Source organism: Lissotriton helveticus, chromosome 10, assembly GCF_964261635.1.
Source record: "Lissotriton helveticus chromosome 10, aLisHel1.1, whole genome shotgun sequence".
NCBI lineage: Eukaryota > Metazoa > Chordata > Amphibia > Caudata > Salamandridae > Lissotriton > Lissotriton helveticus.
The window spans coordinates 1,028,013,742-1,028,032,581 of NC_136071.1; the positions used below are offsets into that span (position 1 = coordinate 1,028,013,742).

At 41.8% G+C, this 18,840-nt stretch overlaps 1 protein-coding gene across 3 annotated transcripts in view; it reads right to left on the minus strand.

The window, feature by feature from the left end:
- Window positions 1-18,840, minus strand: part of DYNC1I1 (dynein cytoplasmic 1 intermediate chain 1) — a 2,048,030-nt gene that overhangs the window by 1,830,172 nt on the left and 199,018 nt on the right. For all 3 annotated transcript variants that reach the window (XM_078663722.1, XM_078663723.1, XM_078663724.1), the window contains exon 2: window positions 13,866-13,985. In XM_078663722.1, the coding sequence (XP_078519848.1) occupies window positions 13,866-13,985 (120 nt within the window). The remainder of the gene's footprint in view (window positions 1-13,865; window positions 13,986-18,840) is intronic.

The following is an 18,840-nucleotide window of genomic DNA, read 5'->3' on the forward strand; positions in this document are numbered from 1 at the left end:
GCTTGTCGCAAATCCAGAATGGGCCTGAACTCCTTCTTGTCTTTCTTGCACACCAGAAAGAAGCGTGAGTAAATACCCCTTCCCCTTTGAGACATAGGGACGTCGCACTTCAATAATGATGACATCACATGAGACACTGCAATAAAGTCTCTTCGCATAAAAACCACAAGGCCTGAAAAAGAGGAGAAATTCGATCATCAGACGGGCGTAAACACGCATGAAATGTGGGAGTGTGAGGGTATGAGTCCACCGAAACCTGATAATCCAAAAACGGAAGAAAGACCTGCAAAGGACGTTAAGCCAGGGCCAATGAAAATTGCCCCAGCAGACATCAGACGGCAAATAACAAAGGGGAGACCCAACGGAGCGCCAGGGCCGAATGGAATACCACCTATGCTGTATAAATCAGATGTAGATTTCTGGAGTGCATCTTTGGCACTAGTATTCAACAACACAAGACTCACTGTCTCTTCCTGATTCCTGGCACGGGTCCGTCATCAGGCCGATCTACAAACATGGGAGCAAGAGTCATCCAAACAGTTATCGTCTTATTGCCCTGCTAGACGTAGAAGCAAAATACTTCGCGGGATTCATCTTGGAGGAATTATCGTCATGGGCCTCTGAAAACGCCATCATCCCACTCAACCAAACGGGTTTCTGTAAAGGCCAAGGGACCACAACTAACATTATGGCACTGTCCCTCCTGATGGGTGCAGCAAAAGCAACCAAGTCACCTTTATTCCTCATGTTCATCGACTATACTGCTGCCTTCGACCATGTGGACCGCAACAAACTTTGGCAGAAACTATACAATTGGGGTATTCCGAAACGCCTCCTAGACGTCCTAATACTGCTCCACTCCAATACCTGGATTAAAATTAAACTTGGGGCAGGTACACACCTTTCGAAGCCGATTAGGACAACAAAAGGACTAAAGCAGGGGTGGCTACTAGCGCCCATCTTATTCAATCTCTTTTTAGCGGATTTACCTGCAGAACTCGATAAATGCCGCAACCATGCACCCAAGTGAGGGAAAATCACCCTTTCAAATCTGTTATATGCGGACGATCTGGTGCTGATAAGTCGCTCGTCAACAGGCCTTCAGTACCTCTTGAACGCAGCCTACGCCTTCTCAGCAAAGAATTCCCTCCGAATAAATCTTAACAAATCAAAGGTCATGACGGTGAATTACAGGAAAAAAAGGAATCCTTGCTGGCACTTGAATGGAGAAAAACTTGACCGGGTAGCCACATACAAGTATCTGGGTGTTCTCCTGGACTCAAATAATAAGTCTAGGGCTCAACTTCATTCCATCCGAGGGAAGGCCACAATGACATATCTGGCATTAAAATCATTAAAGGCCAAACTCCCCGATCTCACATTCAAACCCTTTCTTGAAGTCCTGCGTGCGAAACTACAACCAACGCTCACATACGGGAGTGAATCTCTTTATGGGAAGGATGCCGCACTGCTGGACACAGTCATAGCCAACTCCTATAGGGCTATTTTTAATCTTTCTAAATATGTCTCTCCTGCTCAGATTCGTTTAGGATTTGGCATCCTTAAAAAAAATTAGAAAGACGGAGTGCGTATGTAGCCAGCTGGCGCAAGATCCACAATGCAGAGGCCGACTCCCTAAATGCCAACGTATGGGAAGAGTTACTCCGGCATCGTATTTCGTTGCATAGAGACTACTTATTTGAATCAATTGAAGTTCTAGGTTTGTCTGACATCTGGGAAACGTCTATAGATCTCCAGTCCTTCAAAAAATTAGCTAAAAAATCAGCACGTATTATCTCAGCGATTGAAGACAAGAAGGACTTAGCAAAAAGAGCGCATGGATGGACAACCCTGGGTGATTATGGTAAAACACAGCCACAAGCATACCTCAATACCGGGATGAAAACAAAAGTTTAAGAAAAGTTTCTAAAATTACGCCTTGGTGTAATCCCGATACTGCCACACCTGCCCCCCTGGGAGAGAACACATGCTTCGCAACAGTGTCGCCTGTGTAAGTCCGGTAAGGAGGACATTGTTCATGTATTTTGTATATGCCCCAGACTAAGGGATTTGAGGTATAATCTTTTGCTACCATCCTTTAAATTACATGCTGTTCGGACCTGCAGGCAGGCAGTCAAACTATGCTTTACCACCAGTAACACCAAACTGAATTGCCAGGTTGTGAAGTTCTTTGACTTTATAAGAAAAAGACTTAATAGCGTTTGAAGAACTTTATTAGGACCGGAGGCCAACCTTGAACTGATCCCAGTAAATATCGTAACTTTTAAGCTTAATTATAAACTGTTTTTAATGTTTCTATTGGTGTTTTATATTTTTGTAAAGATTTTAACTAATCATGTACAAAATTAACATTACTTACTTACTCCCCTTTGAGACATAGGGACGTCTTCTATCGCCCTTTTCCTTAACAGGGTATCGGCCTCCGCCTGGAGCTCACGTAGTTGGAACTGCGAACAAACCGGTGGAATAGCTGGAGGCGGGCTGATAAAACGAAGACTGTATCCATTGCAAACAATATTCAGCACCCACTTGTCCTGAGTAATTTTTCTCCACTCTGCCAAGTAATGTATGCTTCCCCCCCACCGGAGCTGGTAACGGACGAGGGGGAAGTAGCACCTCAGGGCTTAGACCCGGCCGGGCCCTTATTTGCTGAGGAGGACTGTTGTCCACCTCTGCCCCTCTGGCGCTTCTGGAACGGTCGCCGCTAGTATTGCTGCTGCTGCTGCTGTCCAGCCTGTCGACCTTGTCCCCTGCCATGTGCACCGTACCGCCTTTGGAACGGGCAGTAGGTCTTCCTTTGTTCCTTCGGCTTCTCTAACCCGACAGCCATCAGGGTCTCAGCCTCCGCCTTCATGCGGGCCTTCTCCTCATCCGCATGTCTGCCGAACAGGGTCGCTCCAGAAAAGGGCAGATTGGCAACCCTCTGTTGAGCTTCGGGCTTCAGCAACGTTAGACGAAGCCAGGCGTGTCGGCGCAGGTTAATACCGTGGCAGTACCCGTGGGCTGCCAACAGCGAGGAATCCGCTACGGAGCTGATTATCTGGTTAGAGACCATCATCCCTTCCGTGATGATCTCCTGGAAGTCCTCTCTGCGTTCCCTAGGAAGATGTTCTGCGAACTGCTGCAGGGACTCCCACAATGCTCTATTGTACCGCCCCAACAACGCCGAGGCACTGGCGGCCTTCATGGACATGGAGGCCGTACCACATACTCTCCTGCCCGCGGAGTCCATTAAACGACTCTCCTTGTCAGGAGGCACCGTCGATGATGGCGCGGTGGAATGTTGTTTCCTGGCTGCCGTCACGATCACTGAGTCCGGTACAGGATCCGAACGCAGAAAGGCAGGGTCCGACTCAGGGGCCTTGTACTTCTTTTGTAGCCTTGACGGTGCAGACTTCGTAGAGGCAGGCGTACGGAAGAGATCCATGGCTGGTTCTTCTAGCCCTGGCACCAACGGTAGTAGAGGACGAGACAGCTGTTTTTTATGTAGGGTCTCGAATATAACTGAGGTTGAGGGCGTAGGAACCGTCAGCGTGATGCCCAGTTTTGCCGCTCCTCGCAACAAGACCTCCTGAAAGGAGGCAATGTCGTCTACCGGAGACACCCTCGTCCGAGGGGAATCCGAAAGCGTCGGGGAATAGTCCCAGGCACTGGATGACTCCGTGTGGTAGGACCTGGACCTGTCTCTCCTGTGACGTCATCCGGATCTAGTAGACGACCGACGATCATCTCTGGACCTGCTCCGTCCGGAGCGGGACCTCGGTCTCCTTGGTCTTGGCCAATCCACTGGCCGTACAGGCGCGGGTTGGGGAGGCTGAGATGGCAGCCTAGGCCTTGGAGGGCCTGAGGGTGGCGTAGGTAGATGTAACGAGTAAGACCTCGGAGGAGGAGACGGAGGAGGAGGAGGAGTTGGAGGCCTCGGAGGAAGTGTAGGTGCCCTCGGAGGCGGAGGAGGTGTAGGTGTCCTCGGGGGAAGGCCCCTAGATAACGGAGGTGGCGGTGTTCCATGCCTAGAGGGTGAGTAGACTTGTGAGTACCCCGAGCCCGGAGACTGTACCACCCTCTCTCTTTGGCTTCCGTACCCTTGAAGGGGATCTTGAGGCTGACCGCTTCCTTGATGAGCGACGGCGCCGCCGCGACCGTGAGCTCGTGGTCTATGAAGAAAAGCTGATAACGGAGCCTTGGGACTCTGTCCTGGCCTTAGAACGCCTTCGGGACCTGGACTCTCTTCTTCTCGACTCCGCTCTGTTCCTCGACGTCGAACGCGTAGACTCCGACCTCTTCGATGTCGAAGATCTCTTCCTCGACGTCGATGAACGCCTCCTCGAGGACGAATGCCGAGTCGACGACGACCGGCGGTGTCGCCTCGACGGCGAGCGCCGTTGCCTGCTAGACCCCTCTCGACGTCGGTGGTACCTCGACGACGAAGTTGCCTTCAATGTCGACCTCATCGGAGGTGTCGACGTCAATCCCCTCGACGTCGAAGCCGCTTCGACCCAGAGCCCTGGGGAGATGGGGAACACACCGTGGTCATTCCTCTCGACGCCGACGTCGAGGCCATCAACGGTTTTCTGGCCTTTTCTTTACTGGAGAGCCCCCCCAGAGGCCTCAGCACGGGCAGAGGAAGGAGCCCCTTCATGCCTAGACCCACCTTGGGCACGCTGTCTTCCCTTCTCCAATCCTTGAAGCCGAGTCTTCTCCCTGTCCCTCAGGGTCCTGTTGGAGAACTGTTGGCAGATCTTGCAATCCTCTGGGACATGAGAAGGGGGCAGACAATGAATGCACACCCTGTGCTGGTCTGATTTGGCCTTCTTTCCAGCACACTCTGGACACCTATCAAATAGGAATGGCATATTTGTTAAAAAGAGTGGCTAACCTTACTAGAAAAACACCAGCAAGAGCAGAAAGGGCCGAAGGACGTCGAGTGAAAACACTCTGAACACTTTTAAAAGTGCAAAAAGATTAGAATAACACCCAAAAAGGGAGAGCTCAATGCTCCAGGGTCCTGCTAGCAGGAGCCGGAAAAAAGAACTGAAAGTGGAGGGAAGTGCTGTGCATTCTGGGATACTGAAAGTTCTGGAAAGTTTCTTAAAGGCACGGTATCCTTTTTCAAGCCACATAATGGCAGCCTATGGGGGGGCTTGTCTGTCCATCCCTTCCTCTCTATGATTCCAAGGATTTTGTGAAGGGGGAAGTTTCTCTATGGGTGAAACTTGGCAGACTGTGGTAAAAATGATGTTGGTGGAATATCCTTTACATTTCTAGTTGAAGTACTGGACAGTGTAGCCTTTTAAGGATAGCCTGAATTATTTGTCTTTAATTCTCTCTTAAGTGTCTATGCAGGATTGCAATGAAGACAGCTTAAGAGATTATTTTTGATTGCTCCGGGATCCCCGCACATGAGCGGGACTATTCACTAGATTATGACTATACACAGAGATCCCCTACTACAGAATTTCTCCTTGTAACCAGCCCCTCTTAATAGAAAGCAGACTTGTTGCGAAACTCTGACTTCATACTTGAGTGCATTATGTAATCAGTTTGATCTTTTCTGATAAACCTTCGTACAAACTTAGTGCATATAATATACTCATAACAATATCAATGCAGTTTTTATTATAGACATCATTCTGTTTTCTCAAAAGGTAAATGAAGTGCTGAAGCCTGTAATATTTTCCCAAAAATGTTTAGTGTAAAAGGTCTAATAAAAAATGGTTTGAAATGTATATTTCTTACTCATCCTTGGTTCAAAGTTCGTTACCCCAAACAAGTGGAGTACAGAATACTTCACTGTACGTATGGTTGTTCTCTGCAAACTCTTAAGATCAGGTTCTTCAAACATAAATCACAATTTCAAGATGCAAGAGATCTGCCTGAACACCAAAGAAACGTAATTGCTTAGCAAGATGATAAGTAACAAAAAGAAAGTTATATATGGTCACCACCATCTGCAAATAACGCACGTTCAGGAATTGTGGAACGTGTAGTTCATGGATGAGATGCCACAGTGTAGCATCCTCTCCACAAACGTAAAGCCCCCTGTCAGGCGCAACAAGCACTCTATATGCGCTTCCAGACTTTCCTTAATTGTTGTGACTTTGCCGTGACCTGATTTTGGACACCCAGGCCCAGCTGAGACCTGAACAACAACTGCTTCATGACAGTAGCTACCCACAAGCCGTCATCTCAGCAACAGAGTTCTAGGATTGCCATGTTGTGATGTATAAAATTAATGCAAGAAACATTAAGAATTGAGATTAGAATGTTCTTCCCGTAAATGCTCATCAAGATCAAACCTCTTCCAAGCTACCAAATATGGCAATTGGTTTCTGACAATTCTTGCATCGCAAATTTGATGCATTTTATGTTCAATATCTGCATTCACTTGAATCTGTGCAGGATTAAGAAAAATATATGCCCTTGGTAAACATGGTTTCAGTTACGATACAAGAACAAGTGGAGGAAATGTATAGATTGAAGGCAAGTTCAACCTTACAGCAAATTGAGTCACAACCTCTTCAAATGGGAATGATCATCCCAAACTTATATTACAACCTAGAAAGCTTCTTCAAATATTTTTGGGGTGAGTAATCAAACACATACTGAGGAGCTGGATTGCTCTCATGATCAGCATGGAATGTTTAACTAGTTTTAGCCTTCTCAAATGTGCCTGTGATGACCTATGTAATGTGGGTAACTCACTTAAGTGTTCTTGTACTTAAGAAACTGATGTACGTAAAGACTGGTCCAAAGGTAATATTTCGGGATGTTTGCCTGAACACTCTGCAAGACTTAACTGCACTAATCTTGTTACAGGTGGGATTTGAGCCCAAGATCCTAATCCCACTGAGACATAATGAACAATCAGTAATCCACCAGGACACCAGGCACAATATACACAATAAAATGGTGCAACATACAGGAATAGGACTGTGGCTGTATTCAAAACTACACATACCCATCTTTACTTGCAATTGATAGTAATGTACAGAAGTGTGCAAGATTATTTCATATTGTTCCGGTAATTTCTTACATCTCCAAAGCCAATGCCATACTAGTACATCCAAGTGTTGCCATCCTGAGGTTAAACATCCTTGAACCTGTCTGGGGAGCAGGGGTGACAGAACCTGATTCTGCATTTACTCTGACAATCATGAATCATACTCACTTACTCAAGGTACCTGCTGAGGATTTAAGCCCTTTATTGACAGGCCAAATATGATAAATTGGGCATCGGTATGACAGAACATACTCCTAGATGTCTAATGGATAAAACACAATGGATTGGGATGTGGACCGACAATGGCCAGCGGCGGAGATTTATTTAAGCATTTCATCCATCACCTTGTTGTTTTTTCATTTGATTCCCTAAGTGCGCCAGGTATGCTCAGATGTGGGTCCCAGGCTCACTGTGCCACTGGAAGCAAGCTATTCCTGGCTGAAGAGCCCTAATAAGGGCAAAACTGTGCCTGGGCTTTTTGTGTTCTGGTTCACGGAGGACCTAGCCTGGCAGTTTGGACTGGAGTGTTCCCATGAGAAGCTGGGTAAAGATTGATTTGTATATTGCTGGGCTCAAACTGATGTGGCATGGTGGGCTAAAAACGATGGATTGGGATGTGCCGAGTGACTGCCAGTGACTGAGATTAATTGAAGCATTCCATCGATCACCTTTCTGTTTTTGCACATTCTTCCACACAGCAGCAATTCCGGTTCAGCAGCTGTTCTCTGGAACAGTATAGGCCTCCCGGAGCCCTCAACAGATAAAGCCTGCAGCTTCATCCCACTGGAGCAAATAGAGACTAAGTCCAAATATAGAAATCTTCACTGTGACTGCATCCTGTGGATCCCTGACGACAACACCTCCTCCTCTGACACAAGCTGCTTTGCCCAGCTGAACTTCATCTTCGCAGACATTTTTCTACAAACATTCTTCTAAGTATGATGGTAAGCAGCGACTGGGCACAATCCACTTTGTGCATCCAACAGGGCTCCATCGTAGTTGGCTATAACATTTGACTTTGCCACAGTCTCCCGCAGCTAGATGCCCCAAGATGGATCTTTTAGGTGCTAGATTTTACTAGTACAATTACAAAATTCATAACTCTGGTTCTACTGATTGGAATTTTATTGTTTCGGTGTCAAATTGTTTACAGCATTTTACTCTATTTTTCTAGAATTTGTCTTATGTTGCGTTTTAATTTTATTACTGTTTGAGTGTTGCTTAAATACTTTACCACATTGCCTGTGAGTTAAGCCGGACGGCTTTAATGCCAAGCTGCCATAGGGTTAAGCATAGGTTAATTTAGGGACTTTCTGTGGTACACCCTGATGAGGATCGGGGGTACTACTTGAGAAGGGTTTCACCCCCCCCCCCCCCCCCAGCCAGTAAACATGTTTAGTGCTCACAGGATTCCAGCCATTGAATGTGTTGACGGCCTCAATGGTCTTCCATATTCCTTGGACCTACCATAGTGACCAATCAATTTGGTAATTCATTGCTTGAGCAGAAGAAGTCATGAGCAGACAGGAGGATTCTGCCATGCACTTTAATGGGGTTAAATGAGGTTGTGTTATTCTCTATCAGTTGATTAGTCCTCTCTGAACTGGAACACAAGCAACCCAAGCAAGGTTTCACCCCAACTGGGGCTCTTTAGTAGGATGTAGCTCGGTTCCAATGGCACAATGAGAAATGGACAGACATCTGGGCATATGGCATTATATCATGCACACAAAAGGTGGTGGAAGGAATGCTTGCAAAATGTCTAACCACTGCCAATCTCTCAGGGTAACATTTCAATCAATCACCTTTTGTGTGTTTGATAACAAACATTTCAACATAAGCTTTGTTCTATACTATATTGTAGTTCAATAAAAAGGTGTAGGTTTGCAATTGTTAAGCCTGGTAACAATTGCAGTACTGGGCTCGCTGATAAGGTTTTGCAGTGGTACCAAGGAAATAATTTGAGGAAGAAATGTGTTACTGAACCGGACTTTAAAATCTACTTTAGAAGTTTGCCTGCCAACAATCTTAGGTCAATTAAGAATCACAATTTCACCATGCTGTGGATTTAAAAAGTGCTGAGGTGACAGACAGTGTGGGTATGAGAAACTTGATTAGCAATTTAAAGCTTGCTACAGTGGAGTGTGTTATAATTAAACCAGAGGACTTGTCAAAATAGGGTACGATTATTTAGAGGTCTATGAATAGATAAACGTCATATTAAATTGGAAGCTTTATGTGCCATGCCCAGGTCCTGGGACTCCTATGTTTTCACAAGTTAAATAGGATAGGAGTGGTGGTATAGAAGTTAGGATGGGAATTTCCAAGGACCCTCTTCAGTTTTTTCTCTCTCATGTGCTATATGGTTTTAAATTAAGGTATTTATTGCTTCAGATAACACTTCTGATACAACAAACATTGTATATTAGGTTTACTGATAACTAGGTGATCATGTACTATGGATATTTAAAGAAACAGAAAAATATCAGTATAAAAGGGCAGATCAGTCAAAAGAATCTATTCGGTTTGTTACTTAGTCATTCATTTTAAATCTAGGTTGATATAGTGAGATCACATTTGGGAGAGCTACAAGCTCATGGTCCAATCATATGCGAGTGTCTGAGTTTCCCATTTTTCATCGTAGGAAGATTATAACAACGCAACACAGAACAGGAACAAAGAAGCAGAGACAAATTCACCAGTGATTAGTCACAAACTACTAAACATCAACTTATACTGTATGTACGCGTTGCATGTATTTAATGGCTACAATTGTAAGCTTCATCACACACAAACCATGTGTTATTGCTTATCATATCACCTCTCAACATTTTCTGCATAACTCCTAATGCATCTTCCATCACATTGCAGATGGGGTGTTCTGTGGGCAAGGTCACTGGGGCTGGTTATACCTTTGCCCATTTTGCTGTGATCCACATATTTACTCACATGCCATCTTAATGGGCTGGCTCACTTTTGGGTGTAGTACACATACTCTGTTTCTTGTACCGGGCATGATTTGTCACACAACTTATTGAGATTTGTCCTGTGCTATATTAGTGTTGGCAAAGATGTTCACTCAGCAGTGACTTTTCTTAATCTTGCTACTCACTAGTGTCTTCTTGCTTCTGGCTGTGGTGTAAGCATTTCTAAACAAATGGAAGGTTCCCCTGGGTATAAACACAGGTAGGGGGGAGATACAGCAGAAAAAATGAAACCTGTGGTTTGTACTATGCTCAATAAAATCAGCAGTATTTACTCAGACCAGATAATGTAAATGAAAACTAGTTTCTAAGCTAATCCTCAGGTATCACATCATATAGTGATCAAAAAATCATTGTATAACATTTTCCATCTTTGTATATCCACAGAATACTTAAAACTAACAGGTAAACAAAGCCACCAGAAATGTAAAAATTATAAACACAATTTATTAAGATACCTCCCTGTCAGGGTTACAATCTAGAAAATACAATTAAAAAAATACATTTAAAAGATGTTCACGTAGGTGAACCAATCCAAAAAAGTAAAAGGACAAAGGTCGACGCAGCGTTTCAGTGTTTGTTTGTAGTTTTTACACCTTCTTCAGGACACTTTGACAGTTCAAACATAGTCTAGAATTAAAACAACATTATTTTAGATACATATTAATTAAGTACATCATCTAAGGTTCATTTATAGTGTTTACTCAACATTCTGGTGTGCATTTTATTCTGTAGTTAATTCTACCTGTTGTTTTCACAAAACATTTTTTACTTTAAGATCTCCTATGGGTCTCAACCTAAGATGTGTGGTTGTAGGGTGACTAAACCAACCTATTGTTTGGGCATTCAGTTGGTGAAGTAGACTCCTCACGTTTAGGCAGAGATTTATTTAAAAATTATTCATAATAATAAAAGTGGGTACCTGATGTTACGAAGTTTCTCTGTTTATCAATTAGGGAAACTCTGAAGATAACCGGATGTTTGCATATCATCTATTTCTTCTATTTGTACCTCTATGGAGCAAGTTTAAGAAAAAACATCTTGTAATGACGATCACTACACTCATCTTTTATCTAGTGTTGTATCAATTCTAATCTTGAAAGGTTACCTGGTATCAATTCACAGAATTGGGTTAAAAAACACGGAGGAGCCACCGGACTTTTCTCTCGGCTTGAGTTTTTAGCGGGATAGCCTTAGGTCCTTTTCTGAATTTAGCATCCCTGTAAAGTAGGATACACGTGTGTAAATGGACTCTATGGTATACCCTACTTAGTTCTAATCAAAAAATGGGTCCCACACTTACCACAGCTATATGTCCATTTTCATATCACTGTGTTGAGATTTGTTGATAGTGTTACATCACCTGTTTAGAATGGAGGGAACATATTTTTACTGTCCCAGCTCTTAAGGTTTTAATTCCAAGCGTTTCTTGCGTTATTATCACCAAACTTGGTATTAGAAAATCGGACATTATTCTCAGCTTAATGAGACTCATATGGAGCTCTCTGGATATGTCCAACAGTATGTTGTTCTTCTAACCAAACATTTCAAATTATTAGTCTACCCAGGACACAAATTATTTTTTTTTTAAACTGTTGCTGTTTGGCTCCCTCATATAAAGTAAGATTCCCTTGTTTGGCTTTACATTAATATAAATAAAAACGTCGGGCTAGCGCTCTCCCAGTCAAGGGTCTTACCCCCTTACAGATTATACCGCGCCTCGGTTTGCATACCTTTGTAATTGTGGTCGGCCTCCCTGCTCCTCCGTGTTTCGTGTCATCCGGGTAAATAATTACCGGATTGCGCGGTCTGCTTTTATGCCGCCTCTGACCCCTTTACTCCGGAAGTGAAGAGTATTTGGAAAAGGTTGCCGGTTTACATTTGTTTACGTATTCATATTTTGGTTATTTCAACATAATTTTATAGTTGGCAATAAGGGAGTTTTAGATCGACAACTGACTGTAAAGCAATATGCTGAGAAACAGTCAAGTGGATCGTTTGTACGCAGGTCACCGAACATGCAAACCGAGGGTCGTTATTAAAAGGCGAAACGTATTCTTTACGTCTACTCGGGTGTATTATCTAGCGGCAGTCTGATTCAATGCTAATTTATTTATTAAAACTCTACGTTCATCTGTGGTGCTCTATAGACGATTAGTATCACTGATGTTGAACCATATTTCTTCACTCGAACATGGCGGCCATTTTGGAATGGGGTAAATAGTACGACACTAAGCATTACACAAACTCTCCTTTGTGTTTATGTACTTAATTAATATGTATCTAAAATAATGTTGTTTTAATTCTAGACTATGTTTGAACTGTCAAAGTGTCCTGAAGAAGGTGTAAAAACTACAAACAAACACCGAAACGCAGCGTCGACCTTTGTCCTTTGACTTTTTTAGATTGGTTGACCTACGTGAACATCTTTTAAATGTATTTTTTTAATTGTATTTTCTAGATTGTAACCCTGACAGGGAGGTATCTTAATAAATTGTGTTTATAATTTTTACATTTCTGGTGGCTTTGTTTACCTGTTAGTTTTAAGTATTCTGTGGATATACAAACATGGAAAATGTTATACAATGATTTTTTGATCACTATATGATGTGATACCTGAGGATTAGCTTAGAAACTAGTTTTCCTTTACATTATCTGGTCTGAGTAAATACTGCTGATTTTATTGAGCATAGTACAAACCACAGGTTTCATTTTTTCTGTGGTGTAAGCATGGCACCATCGTCTCCAGTTTAAGACCTTCTGCTTAAGGGTATTAGCAGTAGAACCAATGAACTACATTCTTTACACATAGTATCAATTGTGTCTGCAAACTGACTAAGAGTGTGCACAGCTTCTAGCCATGCCTAGATCCTGGGAGGAAATTCCTCATAAAATTTCGTCAGAGACCATAGTGGTGTGCAGATTTTCAGGAGAAATGTATCTCTACTACTACTTGTTACACTGGATGTATCCAGGTTCATTATTTTACGTTATGATTAAGGTGTGGAATGGCTTCTGAAATGGACAATTTTTGTGATTCTTACTTGACATTATCGTTGATACTAAGAGCCGGATTCTATAAGAAAGTCATGATGCTACACCCACAGGTTCACAACATTGTATGAGAGTAGATTCTAATTTACAGGAATTCACAAAATTTCCCAGATGTATACCTGAAATTCCAGACACATTTTATCTGGCAAAATCAAGGAAAACATTTGTGAATTTAATTTGCACATGCAAATATACACGCCTATCCTTTCAAGGTAAACTTTGGCAAATGAAAGAACGTGCCGACTTTTTTTGATGGTGGACATGTGGAGAAATCCATATGTCGTCTTCCCATTTGGTGGTGTTCCAATCTCAGTTCCATCCTAGAAATGGATTTACTTATCAGCTTGTTAGGAATGCACTTCCTACCTTTTGCGGTGTACTTGTGTAAAAGCTATACATATAAAAGAACAATGGCACACGCAATTTTTTGTTCATGCGCATGGTGTGTGTAAACCAAAACAGCACACACAAGCATCCCCTGTGTGTTTTCCTGCTAATACGGTACAACAGGGTCAAATAGCAAATGTGTTAATGTGGTTTTGTACTGTGCTTCATTAGAGTCAACCAAATGACTAAATGCTCATAGTTAAGTCTAAAAGTTTATAATCACTCTAGGAGTGTCCCATGTGAACTATGAAAACAACTTCTTGCGTGTTTTTCTTCACACAGATCTGAGCACATCTTAAACATTAGAATGTCTTACGCAACTCGATTTTAAGGTATCACACAAACATCTATTCGAAACTTCAAAAGACAGCCTCCTACATCAGGGTCTTAATACCAGGAGCATTACTACACAATCTCACCTCTTTCTTTTTCCTTTCTTCTTCTTTCCTTTTCTTTTCCTCCCTTATTTGAGCAAGGCGTTGCTTTTTTCGCTCAAGTTCAGCTTTAAGGTCACTTTTGTCAGTCGACATTGCAGCTTCCTATAAAAGAAATAACTTTTAATAATTTAAAAATAATGATAGTAGCGCAGCTTTGTGATAGGTGCAGGTTCAGAATTTAGACTGAGATGAAAAGAAATAGTAGGAATTATATTATAGGAACTGTTATAGGTGAATATTAGTACAATGAATGAATGAATGAATGAATGAATGAATGAATGATGAATGATTACACATTTCTATAGCGCATGGTTACCCTGAGGCATCCCAGCGCTTACGTGGACCAGTCACCTCCATTAATTTTAGCAGAATAGGAAGGTTTTCAGCATTTTTCTGAACTTGAGATGGTTCTCCTCCAAGCGGATGGCATCTGGAAGATTATTCCAAAGCTTTGCAGCCTGTAGAGAGAAACGTCTGCCCCCGGTGCGCGATCTCCTGATCCAATATGTAACATTTCTGCTGACTTTTCTCAGTTGTAATTCCACTCCTTTTACATAACTGCCATATACTTTGCTTTTTTTGCCCTCCAGATAGAACGTTCTGAATACATTTCCTAAGATTATAAAACTTCAGAAAGCAAAAAAACAACATTTTGTAATAAAAATAGTTTATTCCCTTATAAATACCTTTAACCTTTTGAATGCTATGGGGATTTTTCCCCTGTGCTGGAAAATCATGATTACCATTATTCATGACGAGCTGGGCTCGTCATGAGCGTAGCAGGAGGCTACTGCATGACGAGCCCAGCTCGTCATGAGCGCCGAAGGGGTTAATCATAGCTTAATGTGAATCCCCTAGATATTTAAATAAACCTGTACTTTGACCAAGAACGGTAGTGTAAAAACATTTTTTTTGTTTTTTGATTAGGCCACAAAGCCGGTTATGGACTACAAAAAATAAACGAATGCCTACTTCAATCGAAAAGCAGAGACTTGAAGTGGCTAGCAGCTATAAAACAACTTTGTTGTATTAACAATATCATCCGTATTCATTCTTCTGCTGGAAAACATGACTGACATTTATAACCAAAGTGCCTTTGCTAATATTAAAGCATCTCATCGAAAACTTACCACACACTTTTAAAATTTCTCCTCCACAATATCTTTAAGTAAATGTTATCCTTCTTTGAGAAGTATGTCATGTCCAGACTCAAATGATCTAATTAGGGTGGGTGCAGGTTTCCCAAATCCAGAGAATCTCAATTTTGCCTAGAATCAATGGCTGAAGAGCAAATATAATTTTGGCCAACAGTAACATATGCGAATCATCATTGCAATTTAATGAGGGCGGCTTTGGGTATAAAAAAAGTTAAAGGTATGTGGTTAAAGCATTAGATCAAACACGTCAAAGTGAAAAAGTAAAGGCCCTCAGATAATTCCAGAACATATGCCTAAATGCATCCAAATTACTTCACCTTCAAATCAAATACTAGAGAAACCTCACAACAAGTTCCTAATACGGATTAGTGGCAAATTGAGTAAAACAATTCCTTTTATAGTGTAATTATTAAATTCAGGTCTACCTCTTCACCAGTGATCCTCCGACAAAACTCATACTACGTCTCAGCATCAACTGGAGAATTTAACTCCTAAAGAGGTATGCCACATGAGCAGAAAGATTTATTACAATCTGTGAAGCCAACATCTGTGTGAAAAATTGACAAAATCTGCATAATCTACAGCCAATATTTATCCTTCTGCATGAAATTATCCTGTTACTTCGTTTCCTATTTCAAGGGATTTGAAGTGGCTGCATGAAAGAATGAGAATAATGTAATGCCTATAAAAACAAGGCAATTCAATAAAATAAATACATTTTTACTGCTAATAAAAAAAATAAACTGACCCGGCTGGTGCGTACTAATTTAATGTTGCTAAATGCCGACTGAAAACATTTTGGTTGATTTAGAATGTTTTCTTGCTTGTGAAATACTGACTTAAATGCTTTCAATGTGTTGGAGGTCTTTAGGTTCCTTGGATCTCCAAAGCAACTGCATTGCTTTCGCTAATCTCACACTTGAAAGGTTTGTGTTCCTCTTCTTTTTAGTGGTAAAATAAACAAAAATAAAGCTGAACAATTATGCTCTCAGGAAAGCCTAATTTACAAATGAAGAGAGTAAAACTGAAGTGAACGAGTTACAGCCAAGGGCAGAGAGAAAACCGTGAAAGACCGCTAAACACCACAATTTACAAACTGGATGAATTTATAATTTAATTGAAAAACATTAACCTTGCAAGTGTGCTTATATGCGTAGTGTCAGACAGTAGAGTGGTTAAAAACTCCATCAAACTATAGAGGATATTAAATTAGAACTACACATCTTTACAATTATCAAAAACCAGGGAAAGAAAGCTGCCCTACAGAGCAGTTGCATTAATATAACTGTACTTTCTATTACAGATGTTTCCAGCCACTCACATCAGGCAGTGGCGTAACGAAACTTGAGGGGGCCCCGCTGCAGGGTACGTGGAGGGGCCGAAGTGCTGTGTTGAGGGACCCCGTCCCCCGCCCCATTGAGCAAGCCCCCCCAACGAGGGGCTGCGGAGGCCTGTGTTACACTCCTGACATCAGGTCTCACTCCCACACCACTTATTTGGTCACACATCATATCTCCCTCCCAAGATCAACGTACCTCTTGTCATAATACATATACACTCTGTCACCCATTTAACACCAAGCATAGGAAATGGAAAATAACAGCACCAAAATAAAATATGAAGGACCCATCTCTCCTACACTGGCCAGTAGAAGATCCTCTTAAGAAAGATCTCTACAAAACCCTCAACTCTAACAGAAAAAGGCTGGAAATGTATCTGCTCTATCAAATAAAATAAAATGTGGAACAAAGCCGGTTGCAATCGTAGCCTAAGTTAAATCGCTCAGACCATTCATCATATCCACCAAGCTGCACATAATTGAAGATAAGCTTTACAATTAATAACGAAATACGAATCAGTAGACTAAAATGCTTCCGAAACAGCTCAGAGGACCTAGAAATTCAGTTCCACCGATTTCTGACTTTAGGAACTTTGCAAAACTATGGAACATGATGATGCCCATTAATCTCAGGAAACAAACCAATTTGTTAATGTTCAGAAAGGCATTGAAGACATGGCTGTTCTCAAACAAAGGTTAGCCGACTAGCCGGGCTCCTTGCACAGAATTTGGACAGCCAGTGCTAAGACGCCACAGCAAACACACGCTTTATAAAAACTCACATTTAATTTAATTTCATTTTAGGAATAACATGAAGAATTGAAAAACAGGAAAAGGGGGGAAAAACCTAAGGCTATATAGCATACAGCAGGGAAAGAAAAACAAGGTCATAGTCTTCCTAAAAAACGTTCTGCCTTAATGGCTAGACTTTCAAACTAATGAATTCATAAACAACCAACTAGCCACCATCTGTGTTCTCAGATAGACTCTCCGAGCAGCACCAACACCCAGTACTATATACTGCACTTCTTAGAACACACAGAAGCCAACACCATACTAAAAGCAGCAAAAAAGAAATGAAATTTAAAATGGGTGGGACACTTGCTATATATCAACCATGACTAAGCCAAAATAACACGAATGAAAAAGAAGGGATTTCAGGACTAGGACCCATCTTTAAACATCAATACATACAATTTTGAATCATGTGGAAAGGAGACCCCATAACATCTGCTGAAATAGAACGAAAACACTGATGAAGCAGAACCCGGTCTTTCCTGTCTTCCCATAAAATATAAATCAACAAGAATAACCATTATAAAAAAAACAGCCTTCAGTATAGCCAACAAAAATGCTCTGTGACTATGCTCCAATACTTACATAACTTAAACCTTTGCCCTAAATATCTCGTAACCCAGCTATAGATTAGAAGCTTTGAAAAAAAAAAGCTGTCCCTTGCAGTATGATGCGTCCCACTGTACACACTATTTGTTTACGTGTACCTCTATTAGATAAATGTACTAAAAAATAAATAAACACTATCTAAAGGATTACTCATCTGCTTAAATTTCGATGGTGAACCAAGTGCACCATTGCCACCATGAATCAAAGAAGAATACAGCTATCAGTAACTTCAAGAAGCTGACTAAGAAAAATGCATTGAGTTTGTTCATCAAAAACAAGCATTTGCAAAGTCAATACACCTTTTTTGTGACGGGGAGGGTTTAGTAATATATGGGTGACTTAGTGTGATGTCCTCAGCTGTCTTACAAATACAATACAATAATGAAGTAACAACTTGGGTTACAATAATTTGGAAACTGAACAGGAACCCCTTGATTTCAGTCTGGTATGGTGAGGTGTTTGTCGGATTTTTACAAACACGCAGAAATAAATTCACACATCCGGTCTCCCTCTCTGTTTTGAAAGTCTTCAAAAATGCTTGTTATGTTACAAAATATTGTGTTTTCTCTCACTTGGTATCTATACCAAACAGCATTCTCCTCCCAGTGGAGTAGCTAGTCAGGTGGTACCCAGTGCGGAAAATTTGTCAACCCCCGCCCACATTGAAATGATTAAAATAAGGAAATAAATATAGTTAAACATAATTTTGCCATTTTGTCACCCCACTCAGTGAGGACACCCAGAGCGGCCCGGACCCACTGCACCCCCCTTTCTACGCCACTGACTCCTCCCTGTCCACTGCCCCAATCCCTTCTAACGTGCCCTGTTTGCAGTATAATGTATTTTAAGATTGTGCCAGTGTGATTTTTGGAAAATCGAAATTTCACCCACATCCCCCCTGCCACCACCACCATCACCACTCTTACTAGCCAAGCTACACCCCTGGACCTATCTTGGGTCAATAATTTTACCACTGTGGCCGGCAAATCATTGAATGGTGGTGTCCATTAAAAAAAAACAGATTAACATATTCTGTTTGAACATAACCATTACACAT